The 13,206-nt window shown below is 32.5% G+C and overlaps 2 protein-coding genes across 2 annotated transcripts; one reads left to right on the top strand and one right to left on the bottom strand.

Annotated features, from left to right (window-relative positions):
• The first annotated feature begins 7,350 nt into the window (after window positions 1–7,350).
• LOC107482207 (seipin-2-like) lies at window positions 7,351–10,011 on the top strand. The gene is made up of 2 exons (XM_016102627.3): window positions 7,351–8,552; window positions 9,367–10,011. The coding sequence occupies exons 1-2, from the start codon at window positions 7,467–7,469 to the stop codon at window positions 9,826–9,828; spliced, it is 1,548 nt and encodes a 515-aa protein (XP_015958113.1). The 5' UTR covers window positions 7,351–7,466; the 3' UTR covers window positions 9,829–10,011.
• Window positions 10,012–10,931: 920 nt separating this feature from the next.
• LOC107482208 (nodulin-26) lies at window positions 10,932–12,564 on the bottom strand. Its single transcript, XM_016102628.3, has 5 exons — window positions 12,239–12,564; window positions 11,941–12,165; window positions 11,618–11,815; window positions 11,333–11,394; window positions 10,932–11,243 (listed from the first exon to the last, which is right to left on the bottom strand). Exons 1-5 carry the CDS (start codon window positions 12,374–12,376, stop codon window positions 11,030–11,032), a joined length of 837 nt encoding a protein of 278 aa, XP_015958114.1. The 5' UTR covers window positions 12,377–12,564; the 3' UTR covers window positions 10,932–11,029.
• Window positions 12,565–13,206: the final 642 nt, after the last annotated feature.

Below are 13,206 nucleotides of genomic sequence, written 5' to 3'. Positions count from 1 at the left end.
ATTTTTCAGTTTAAATTTATACTTTTTACTTTTATTATAATGTAAATTAGAGTATAGTGTAAATTAAGGATGGGTTTGATGCTCTTCTCATAGAACTTAGAAGAGGTTCTCTTCTTATCTACTTATATGATTATTAGTTTTCTTTTCTAGGTAATAGAGATCTTATTAAAGTGTCGACGTATTTGCTTTAGAAACTTCTTTACAATCGATATTATTAGAAATTAGCAAATACATCAACAATGGTCGCTTAATATATAAACTTCGTGTCCTTTATTATTTCACAGTGCTTCTCCAAGTAATTTTCTCTGATAAAAAATTAACCTTAGCAAATACACCAAATTAAAAGCATATTATAAAAAAATGAAATTTTTTTAGCATAACTCATATATATAAGATGATATAAATTCTTAAGTAAATGAATTATAACTTAAATGACATAGTCTTTTCATTCTTAAAAATTTTCGATTCCTATCTCATTCCTAACTTTAGAAAAACAAAAATTCTCAAAAAAAAAAAAATCACAAGTATTCATTGAATTTTATAAGTAAACGATTTGGATATTTATCATTATACTATTGGAAAGTTGGTGGGTACAAAAATCTGCAATCTTCAATGCATATCTTCATATCATGTTCATGTTCGTGAGTCCTAAATAGATCATCACTCTCACGGTCATGGAGACACTGGATTATTGGATTTAATTAATAAATCTAAAATAAAAGAACAATATCAAAATAATAATAATAAATAATAATAAAACCACAAATATTTAGTAAAATCTACAAGTAATAATTAGGTTTTTTTTATTAGTATGCCACATTTTTCGAAACTTATTAATATCAAAATATTCTTCTTTTAAAATTAGTTACTCAAATGCCACTTTTTCTTTATTATTACAATTAAAAATAAAATAACAAATCAACTATTACCTTAACAGTACAAAAAAAAAGAGCATTTAAGTAATTAATTTAAAAATGATGATATTTTAATAATAAGTTTTAGAAAAAGTAGTGTTTTAGTAAAAAAAAGTTGTAATAATTAGATACTTACCATTATTAATGGTGTGATGGTCGTTCGTATGAATTTTTGCACAATGCAATGCACATCTTCATATCTTCTTCATTTAATTCCTTAGTCCTAAACATATCCTCGCACTCTTCGATGCATTCCATCATTTGTTGATTATAATAATAATCAGGAAGCGAATAATGCTCTTTAGGATTTTTTCCTCTGGGTGGATGAGGCCTACGAAAACTGCCATCCAAATTAAAATTTTCAAGAAAAATAACCAATCCAATAATCAATATTGTTGTTATTAATACAAGTGTATCACTATTTCTAGTCATAGTTTTTCCTCTCCTTGAATCACAAATTTATCATAGGCAAGTTTTATATGGATTTACAAATGTTTATTCTTATTTCACTTAGTCAGTATCTCTTGCTTAATCTAAGAGCTATAAATTAGCAAAAAGTATTAGAGAAAGAGAACTAACTTTTAAGTAATTAATATTAGCAAAAAAGATTTTTAAAATTATTTTTTAACTTTTAGTTTTAGAAAATTTAAAATTTAAAATTAAAATTTAGTGCATAGAATTTAAAATTTAAAATAAAAAAATGACCGACGTTGATAGAAAAAAAATTGACTCCTTACTTGAACATATAAATTTTCTATATATAAAAGGTTTTCATTGTAACAAAGAGTTGCTTTAGAACAACTTGTTATTTTGGTTGAATAATTAAACTTGATTGTCTCTATGATTGCTTTAAAAGGACTATTTAGATTTGCGATAACGTTAGTTAGAAAAACAAAAAAAAAATAATTAAAATTTATTTTATTTTATTTAATATTTATTAATTATTATAATAATTAATGAATATTAAATAAATTACTTTTTTACTATTTGTAAAAGCTTAATTATTTATGATACATTAGATATCATAAGGCGGTGTTGAATGTTATTTATGTCTCTTTGTTCTCATTCAGCTGCGGGTGTACTTGAACGTTTCTGCCAATGCCACCTCGCGATTCAACGATTTCAATTACACATGTTGCATTAAAATACAAAATGATTAGGATGTCTAGTAATGATATGCAAAATAGTATCTAATTATCCTCTGTCCAATTTTGTTTTTCCCTCTAATTTCGAGTTTGGGTTTAGGTTTTGAGAAAATCTTATGATTTTGGTTATTTAGGGGTGTTCTAGTTTGAGCTATTAATGAGTTTCATTAACTATTTTTATGGGTTAAGGTAAGAATCCTCCAACCCTTATAATTTATGAGATTTTATAAATCCTAGTTTGATGTATGTATGAAATTATACATATCAGAGTATTAGGTGCTTTTGAGTATACATTTAAAATTTGGGATTAGTTTGTAGAGTTTTTGGGTGAGCCTTGAAATGGAGAATTCAAGTGTTGGGTGTGAACCGCCGTCACTAGAGGTAGGTTTAAGTTTGATTTAAGTATCATGTGGTGTGATGAGAATTTCTAAGATAGATCTCCCTAGGATTAAATTTGAATTGTGTTTTTGGATGAACTTTATATGTGTAGATGATATGTTGTGATAATTGATGATTTGGATGAGAATAATGTGATGATGGATAGTTGATGTGTTGTTGGAATTGTTGTCGGGTAGTGAATTGTATAATTTTGAGTTATATATATATTGAATTGATAAATATTGGGTTGGAGACTGTGTATTTTGGGTCAGAGGTCGAAAAAAGATAAGAATAGTAAGTTGATGGATGTATTGGGTGAATAATGTTTGAAATTGAATGGAATTTGATAATGATTATCTGAAAAAGTTGGAATGATTGATAGGATATTGGGAATTGAGGATTTAGATGTGAAGTGGATGAAATTTGAGTTGAAATAAGTAAATGAAGTAGGTTTGATTTTGGTTGAGTGTGAATATGTGGATTTGGTTGATTTGGGTTCTCTTTATTGATTGAAAATGGTTAAAACTTGTGAATCTTTGAAAAATTGGTAAATTCTACTTTTGGTAAAAAAAAAAAATTTTGACCAATTTTGACAGGTCATAACTCAAGTCTCAAAGTTGGAAAAGTTTTTAAATTGGATTTTTATGAAAATTCATTTATCGATATTTCTAACGGTTCAAGAATGATTGAAAAATGAATTTTGTACAAAAAGATATGAATGTTTAAAAATTGAGTTAAAAAACTGAAATTTTCACTTAACAGCTTTTCGCAATTCTGCAATATTGAGCTTATGCAGAGGTGCCACGCGACGCGAGGGAAGGCTGTTGTTTTCAACTCTCGTGTACACAGACAAGGGCTCGCATCGCGACACCCGAATTTTCAACCCGTGCGTACGCGATCAAGTACATGCTTACGCACAACCTTCAGATTTTACAAAAGTGTATTTTTTAAGCCTTTTAACCATTCTTTTAGCCTTTTAAACTTTTATAAACTCCGATAAGAGTATAGAGCTGGTGTAATTAAAATGGAAGAGTTAAAGACCAAATCTAAAGAGAGTTAAGTTAGTGAAATTAAGAAAAATAAAAAAAGATATAAAGCGATGCGTGATGAGGATGAATGTGATGAGGAGTAAAGATTGAATATGATGAGAATGATGATAATAATGAGCAAAATGAGCAATGGGTGTGAGTTATTGATAATTGGTGAATGATGGAAGATTGGGGAGGTTGAGGATTCCTTCCGAGTTATATGTTGTATCAGTGAGTGAAGTTTTGGACAAGATGATGATGGTGAAGTGTGACGAACACTATATTCCAGGATAAATAAGCGAGTTGAGGTAGAGGATTCCCTCTCCCGTGTTGTGATTATGATTAAAGAGACAATAAAATTTATGTTGTGAGGACGGTGGTGTTATTCCGCTCACGTAAAGGCAAGTTGAGATTAAGGATTCTTTCACTTCCTGTGATAAACAAGTTAAGGTCGAGAATTCCCTCTCTTGTTGTGGTAGACGAGCTTAAGTTGAGGATTTCCTCACTTGTTGCACTAAAGAGTTGAATAGAAGGTCGATGATTCCCTTCAATTTAATTCTGTAATGATTAATTCGGATTGCAGGTATGTTTGCTTGTGTTGTTGAATTGAAATAAGTTTCGAATTGAAATGGTGAGGATGGCGGTTGGATCCGCTCACTGATAGGAAAATTGAGATAGAGAATTTTCTCTCTTGTTGTAATGGACAAGATGAGGTTAAGGTTTCCTCTCTTGTTGTAGTGGGCAAGTGGGGTTGAGGATTCCCTCTTTTGCAACATTGAGAAATTGAATAGAGAAGGTTGAGGATTTCCTTCGATTCGGTTCCTAGCTGTGGTGTGAATGAATTAGATTGAGGATTCCATATCATTACACCACATTCTCTCTCTAAATGGGTGATTGAGGATTTCCTCCTTGAAAGTTGAGGATTTCCTTCGTGTTGAGAGATGATATATGGGTTAACTACCGGATGTGTTGGATTGGCTATATAACCGACAGATGAGCTCATTGGCCATAGAGTAAGCATACATTATTTGCATATGTTTGATTTGATTGGGTTTACCTAATTGTATTAGTTTGCCTCACTGAATATGTTATATGACTAAATGCTATTTGCTTATTTGCCTTATTTGTGTATTACTTGTTTGTATTATTTGTGTTTGTACAACTGAGAGGTCCTTCATGCTGGTGTTGGTTGACACTGAGGGCTATCTTTATTGAAATAAAATGATGAAATGATTGATTAAAAAATATGAATACTGAATGAGATGATTTGAGCTCCTTGAGTAGACGTAGTGAAGTGATTTCACTTGCTTCAAGTAAATATGTGAAGTATTGATATATAATCACTGAGTCAAATTAGCTGGTACTGATTCTGGTCATGGTTTTGCAATGAATTGGAAGTTGGAAAATTGAAAAAGATGATAGATTGAATTAGACTTAGTATCCTCTAAGATAGTTGTCTAAGTTATGGATTAGTGAGAACTTAGGATGAATAATTGATGAAAGGGAGATTAAGATCCTTAATGACTTCTTATTATAATACATTGTATTTATTTGGCACTTTTATTTTACTGGTAATTCATGGGTCGAGGATTTTCATTTCGTATATATCTCTTATTTTTCAGATGCAAGTCCAGGTACTCAGCAGTGAATTATACTTCATCTGAGAGATGGCGAAGATCATTGGATTCTGTTTATATTTTGTTTAGAGTCTCTCCATTTTTATTTTGAAAAACTTATATTAAGTATTTATTCCTTTTTGGAAAACTTGCCTATAAAGGCGATGATGTATCCTTGGGAGAGATAAGAAATTCTATTGTCAACTACTAATTTTGCGGGTCGTAACCAGTGGCTATTTACTTATGTTATATATTTATATCCTATCCTTATCTTATCCTTCCTTACTCCTTATCTTTACCTTCGCTTTAAGATGAGTTTTATCTTCTGTTTTATTGATACATGAGAGTTTCTGTTCGTAATTTTATTTTACTCCTTTTAAGGCTTATCATTTAATATTTCCTTTCAATTTATATATGTATGTATGTATGCTTGAGAGTCGTACCACCTTATTATCATTGACTTATGAATCGAGTATAAGAATTTGAATGTTTGGGTGTTATAAAAAAGATAATTAAAAATAGGTTTAATTACTTTATTGGTCCCTACAGTTTCACTAAATTTTTAATTAGGTCCTTATACTTTTTTTTCCTTTCAATTGGATCCCTACACTGTTTTTAATTTTGTAATTACGTTTTTTTCATGTTAAAAATATTAAAATTAACATAATAATTTTTCCAAAATACATGCAGTCAAATATTTAATTAAATTTTTAATTATAAATACTTTTAATTTGCAAAGAAATATTCAGTTAACTCTAATATTTTTTACACTAGGAAGGACTTAATTACAAAATTAAAACAATGTAGAGACCCAATTAAAAGAAAAAAAGTATAAAAACCTAATTAAAAATTTAATAAAACTATATAAACCAACAGAATAATTAAATCTTAAAAATAAACTTAATTAACAACTTATTATGAATAGACATATTTATCTCATGCGATCTTAGTAATATCATTTAAATATTTATCTGCAACTACAACTATATACAATATCCAAGATTTTGTGCAGAAAATAGTGTCTTAAAAGCATTAGCCACTTAAATATACACTTTTTAATTAATTAAAAAGCTTTTTGTATCAAAGTCTAAAGTACTATGAAACAGAGTCTAAAATCAAATTAGCATTAGAAATGAGTTTACTAATCTATTAATCTTATAAAATTATCAACTAACTACATATGAACTAGCTAGGTAAAGTACAAACCTCAACATTAGAGTTTTATGATTTTATTAGGTTCTGAATTCTATTCGAAAGAATAACAAAACTTTCCTAATTCTGGCTACAAACTTCACAATTTAAAAAAATCAAAACTCTAGAATAAAAAAATCAAAACAAATCAAAAGAGAAGAAATAAAATTGAATTATCAATAATTAAGGAGATAAACTCACTTTTGATTAGAAGAGAAAAGTGAAAAGCGCCAAGAAAAAGAGAATGAAAAGCTCGTAGATTTCATTGAGTTCTTAATTTAAATTCTGGATTTGAATTCTGAATTTTACTTCAATAAATAACAAATTTATTAATTTTGGTCAATAAAAATAAAATTAAAACCCTAAAATAAGAATAACCGAAACAAATTAACGTAATGTAGTGATTGATATGAGAAATTCACCTTCCATTAAAAGTAAGAGAATAAAGCGTGCCAAGAAGAGAGAAAGAACAGAGTAAAGCGCACCGAAAAGATAAGAAAAAACGACACTGAGAAGAGGAGATGAACGGCGCTGAGAAGAAGAGAATGAACGGTGCCGCACGGAGAAGAGAAGAAACTGAGGAGCAATGACACCGCGCATCGTGATTCTGTTTTGGCGCATAGGTGTATTGTGATTATTTCTACAACACCGTATATGTATATGATATTTTACCATATTTACATACTGCGGCTGAAATTGATATACAAATAATATTTTTGTAATTTTTTAATATTAAAATAATTTTGTCAATTAAATTTTATTTTTTGTGGGTATAAAATTAAGAGTTTAATTTTAACGTATTAATAGTGTAAAATATTTTATATAGTAATACAATTATATCTATTCTTTTGAATGACTATTTATAAAATCAATATAAAAAATAGTTATTTTATTAATGTGTATTTATATAATTAATTATATATATAAAATTATTTTACACATTAACAATATATCAAAATTAAATTAATAAAATTAATTTTGGTTTTTTATAAATAAATTTATGAACGTTTTGAACATTTGCGAGTAGAAATAAACAAATAGTAGTTCACTCAATCTTTTGAAAATTATGAAAGGCAAATTATCCGTTGTGGCTTGAAAATGGGAGGCAGAGCCGAATTGAGAATAACCAACCGGAAATAACCGAATAACTTCCTAACCAACTAACTTTGCCTCCACATTCGCAATCGCATTTCAATGGACCCCAACGACGACGTTTACTCAGACACCCTCAATGGCTCCGACGACCACGCCAATGACTCACTGGAACCTTTCTCCGCCTCCGCTCCCGCTCTCTGCGATCCTCAACCGCCTCCGCTCCCTCTTTATAGTCCTCCCTCCGCCAAGCTACGCCGCCGCTCCGTTTGCCCCCCATCTCTCTTTACGGAATCTACGGACACCGCTTCCCGGAGCGAAATCATCGATGACGACGACGCCAGAAAGAGCTCCCAAAAGCATCATCGGAACCTCCTAAAATTGAAGGAAATCAAGGCCTCCGAATTTGAGGAGATTCCCGCGAAACCTATTTCGATTCAAGAGAAAAAGGTTCCTCCTTTTCCATCTGCGAGTATTGTGACCAAAGAGAAACGCGAGGAATCGACGTTAACCACAGCTGTATCTGCAAAAGACGATGTTTTTGCTGATTCCGCTGACTCCTCTGAGGTGCCGAGGCTCGTCGATTCTCCTCCGTCGAATACGCTAGAATATGCAGCGGGATTTTTAATTAGGGCAATTTTGTTTCAAATCAAAATCTTGATTTGGTTAATAAAGTTTCCATTGTGGCTCACTGTCCACACTTGCATGTTCATCGTGGACCCTTTCGGAACATGGAGAAAGGGTATTCGTTTTTCGACTCAGGTTTTGGGTTGTGCCTTTGGGTTCGTTGGTATTCCAGCTCGGGTAATTTTTAAGGATCAGAAAGCATTCTGGAACGTTGCGTTTAGGTGTGGATGGGGGTTCTTGTGGTCTATGGTCGTGTGTTGTGTTCTGTTTGCTCTTGCTGTTTCCTCACTTGTTTTTAGTGGGTTTGTGGTCAGCGGGTTAGCGCAGAAGCCAACCCAATTGATAAAAGGTTTCAACTTTGACTACACCAAGCAGAGTCCTGTGGCATATGTGCCTCTAATATCGTGTGCTGCTGTTGTTGGTGGCCATGATTCAGTGAAGGAAATTGCAGCTAGTAAGTGGGTGGGTCAAAGGGTGTTACCTCCTAAACAGAATGTGCAGGTTACTGTTTCATTGGAAGTGCCCGAATCAGGTTACAATAGAAATCTTGGGGTATTTCAGGTACCTATTTATCCGATTCATTTCATTGTAAGCAAACTTTGCTGTTGTGAAGATTTGCTAGTTCTGCATCTTTACTTAATTTAAATGCATATGGTTCTTACGTTAGTTAGTATTGGGATCCTCTGATGGTGAATAACCTAATCTGGGGCCTTTAGCGTCCACGTTTGAATGTAGCTATGTGTGCTTAGCTGCAACTTCATGCTGTCTTAATTTAGTGCCCTTGTCTTTGTAAAATTTTGGTAGGTAACAATAGATTTATTAGCACTGCTCTTTTTCCGTAATTGCCAAGTCCACTTTTGTGTCAAGGTTGTGTTATTAAGATACTATATGGATCTTTTCATGTGAGAATTTCACGACCTTCTCTCATTGAGCCTCATGCTTGGCTCCACCTTCTCCATCGATGGTAAAAATAAACACATGAAAAGATCAAGCGAAATTTATTTTCATGGGAGAGGATCCATTCCCCTTAAGACTTAAGAGGCAGGCATTTGGTTGGCCTTTGCACGATAGCCAAAACGTTTGGCTGAAGTGTTTGTATCTATTATATTTATTTATCACCATGTTGATCAAGAGACTTGAAAACAGCTTAAGATCTACTAGTCAAAGTTCAAGAATATATTATAATTGTATTGGTGTTTGTTCATAGTTTCTTCAAGCATATGGAGGTGCATTCAGTTAAAATTGCCATTTCCTTCTAGAACCTTGACGATGACAAATAGTGCTCACTTATTATTGCTGGTCATGTAGCATTGCTATAATATTATTACTGTGTTGCTTACTTTTTCAGGACTTTCATTTTGGTCTTATTTTGCAGATCAGAACAGACTTCTTAACATATAGTGGTAAAACAATTGCAAGTTTGAGCCAACCTTGCATGTTAAAATTTAGAAGTGAACCTATCCGGCTAATGACGACTCTAGTCAATATTCTTCCTCTTCTTACTGGTTATGCATCAGAAACACAGACTCTGGAAGTGAAGATAAGGGGTTTTGTTGAAAGGGAGGAACCTACTTCGTGCTTAAGAGTAACCCTTGAGCCACGATCAGAGTATATACATGGTGCTGGCCTTCCTCAAATATATGATTCATCTGTGGTAATTGAGGCACAACTCCCATTTTACAAGAGGATCATATGGAATTGGAAGATAAGCTTATTCATATGGATTGCAATGACAACATTTTTTGTGCAGTTTCTGTTTCTCCTAGTGTGTTGTTGGCCGTTCATTATTCCAAGATCCAGGCAAAGGAGAGGTCCTGCTCCCCGTAATGGTAAATAAAGTAAAACATTCTTCACCCTCCATTTTTTTTTCTCCTAACAGTGTAAAGCTAGCATGTTCTGACATGTTGAATTCATTTTTTCTTCCAATTTTCCTTTCCTATCAGCAGTGTATACATGTTTTATTTCACATTACATTATGTAATTTATAATAAAATATAGAGAGTACTCTTCAGTCAAAGAATGTTACGAGTACAATCTAAGAATTCAGACAGTTACAGTTTATTCGTGTTTTTTTTCCATTTTTTTTTCCCTGTCATTAGTTGATTGTAGAAATGGCTTTTGAAATGGAATGTAGGCTTACCTAAAGCCTAGTGCCAGGAAAACCCAAGTGAAGCCAGTGGACCTTGAGAACCCTAATTCAATTCTTCTTTGATATTTGATGAATCAAATACTACTAACTGAAATGAATTGAGAAGAGCATTGATGAGTGTTTATATTCCCATTCTTTATTTAAAAGAAGAGCCAGAGTTGATGACCGCAACAAGTCGTGTTTAAATTTTGATGATCACATTCACGGGTTTTTAATGAGAATGAAAACACCAGGAAACATTGGTGGTTTCCGGGTTGATGCATGATGCATGTGAATCAGACAATCTTTTGATGCAGCCCATATTCCATAACTCTGATCTTATCTGCTTCAGAGTTGACTCAGTTATCGCTTGTTTTACTTTTCAATTTCAATCATCCCTTAAATGCCTGCGTACTAGTAGTAATAGATTTGGGTCCCTACACTCTAATTTTTCATTTTTCAAAGAACAAGACAGCATCTGAGAGGCATAAAATAAAATAAGTTACTACTATTGTGGAATGTGGAGCACTTATTATTATTATTATTACCTGTCAAGTTCAACTAACTAATCTCAAACATAAATGATTGTCTCCTCATTTCAACATTTAAAAGTTGTCCTGTAACGAAACTTGTTGAAATTTTGGTTTTTGCATGATGAGTTAGTCTTCCATTTCAGTTGTTGTTTCTTGACCCAAGTTTTTTATTCTGCGTATTTGGAGACACACACCCCCACCACGACGATTTTACAGAGCCAATTCACCCAACTTTTCCTCTTTGCTTGGAAAATATTAACACAACTAACCCAACTGAAATCATACCAAATTAGACTTGATAATTTATAACATTATGTTGAGAATTGATATAGTAATACAAGTCTAGTCTGTGATTGTGGTACAAGTTGGGCATGAGTCTAAAGACTAGCTTGTCTTTTGACGAAAGAAGCGGTGTTTTTAATAACACGAGAAGGAGGGTTGGCGGTGTGCCTGAGAGCGTTGTAAACCCAAGTACCAGCAACAGCCCCCAAAACTGGAGCTACCAAGTATATCCATATCCCTTTGTATTGATTGTGCACTATTGCTGGCCCTATGCTCCTTGCTGGGTTCATTGATGCCCCTGTTATTGCCCTGTCACTCACACCATATTACTCTATTATTATTTATTTCCTTCCAAAATATCATCCTAAATTAATGTTGTAATAATACCATTACCGTACCCTGCAAACATCACATTCAGCAACACCGTGGAGCCAACTGCAAGCCCAGCCAACTCACCTACCTACATCATCCAAAATTAAATTACAATAAATAATAAGCCGTCCAATGCGCTCTCAGTCTCTCAACTGCCGTGTCATGTAATAACAATTATTATATTTACACTCTTCGTCAAATCATGTACCATTTTTTATGCCCTAGTAAGAATCAGAGTCTACCGAATTGGTCACCAAATAATAAAAAATTTAATAGAAAACATTGCAAGCAAGAAAGAAATTTGATGTTACCGCTCTGCTATCGGTTGCAACCCCGGATATGATGAACATAAGATAAAAAGTGATGATGAATTCGATGACAAATGCTTGTAGATCAGAGCCAGCAGGGAGTGTTCCTGCGAATTGGTTTTGATTCCCATCGAATAATAATCTGAGGGTTCCACTTGCAAGTGTAGATCCAACAACCTGAGCTGCTACATAGACCGGTACCTACAACATTAATGTGGAGCCATGAATTTATACATACCTACATGTGTCACATGGTTTTGGTAATTAATGCTCTAGTGTGAGATAAACTTGTTTGTTTGACTCTCTAATTCCTGTTTTATTCTAACCTGCTTGAAGGGGAACCTTCTAGTAGAAGCAAAAGCGATGGTAACAGCAGGGTTGAAGTGGGCACCAGAGATGTGACCGATGGAATACACGAGTGCCATAACGGCCAATCCCCAAACAATAGAAATCCCCGGTAGTGTAACGACATTGTCGTTGTTCTTGTTCACAACCACCGCAGCACACCCTGCAAATATCAAGAAATATGTGCCCACCACTTCTGCCACAAACTGTATTCAAATCTCATGTTATGTTATGTCAGATAGGTTGTGAAGAAAGATTAGGATTAATTATAAGTAATACCTTCTGCAACAAAGAGACAGGGAGAGAGGTGGGTGATGATGATGATGAGTTTCCATTGCTTGTGTTGTTGTTGTTGTTTTCTATATTCATAACCACTTCATGCTTTCCATTTGTTTCTGACGATGGATTCGCAGCCATAATTAATCACCTTTGATCCTTGTATTAAGCTTCAATAATGTTTTTAGGTTATAAGAGAAAATTAAAGCGCAACAAGCGCCGAAATTCAACAAGGAAGTTGGAATAGAGATGCTTTCAGATAATCCATATATATATGAACAAAACCAAAATGTTTATTTTGGAGCGATGTGATCTGTTTAATGTTTACATATGAATATGATATTGGAGGCTATGGAGATTTATATAGACACGGTAGGTGGATTTTGATTTTGATTTTGATTTTCTACGAAAGCCAAAATAATGGTGAATCAATAATAAAATACAATAATAATGTAGATAAAGCTTATATGGACTTTTCGTTCCCGGGAAAGCGGTACAAAATAAAAGTGGATACGACTTTCCTTTTTCTTTCATGACTAGTAATAAAAATGTTAATAATAAGTACACGTATACTTTCAATTAAATTCGTGTCTATCATACTGTTTCTTTGGTCAGATTGGACTCTCAATTTTACGTATCAGAAATTTAATATAGCATATTAAAAGGGATTATATATTATCACCTAACTAAAGTCTAATTGCAGCTATTTCTAAGGTGATACTATAAATATAAATATTTATGTAAATCTAACTTAGTCTAAACTCCAGCAAAAATTAACGACATATTAGAGTTTTTTTTATTGATATAGCATAAAAAATTTTGTACATAATATAAAAAATTTTATATATAATACATAAATTTATTGATATAATATAAAAAATTTTATATATAATATAAAAATTTATCAATATAATATAAAAATCTTTGCACATAATACAAAAATTTATCGATATAATATATAAAAAATTTTT

The sequence above is a fragment of the Arachis duranensis genome, chromosome 3 (genome assembly GCF_000817695.3).
Source record: "Arachis duranensis cultivar V14167 chromosome 3, aradu.V14167.gnm2.J7QH, whole genome shotgun sequence".
NCBI lineage: Eukaryota > Viridiplantae > Streptophyta > Magnoliopsida > Fabales > Fabaceae > Arachis > Arachis duranensis.
Note: the sequence above shows the minus strand (reverse complement) of the source record. Positions and strands in the feature narration are given on the sequence as shown.

Excerpts from the sequence above, each read along its gene's own strand:
- LOC107482207 (XM_016102627.3), top strand. The coding sequence starts at position 7,467 with ATGGACCCCAACGACGACGTTTACTCAGACACCCTCAATGGCTCCGAC. Across the intron at positions 8,553-9,366 it reads GAAATCTTGGGGTATTTCAG|ATCAGAACAGACTTCTTAAC; the intron begins GTACCTATTTAT and ends CTTATTTTGCAG.
- LOC107482208 (XM_016102628.3), bottom strand. The coding sequence starts at position 12,376 with ATGGCTGCGAATCCATCGTCAGAAACAAATGGAAAGCATGAAGTGGTT. Across the intron at positions 12,166-12,238 it reads CTGTCTCTTTGTTGCAGAAG|TTTGTGGCAGAAGTGGTGGG; the intron begins GTATTACTTATA and ends ATTTGAATACAG. Across the intron at positions 11,244-11,332 it reads CTGAATGTGATGTTTGCAGG|GGCAATAACAGGGGCATCAA; the intron begins GTACGGTAATGG and ends TGTGAGTGACAG.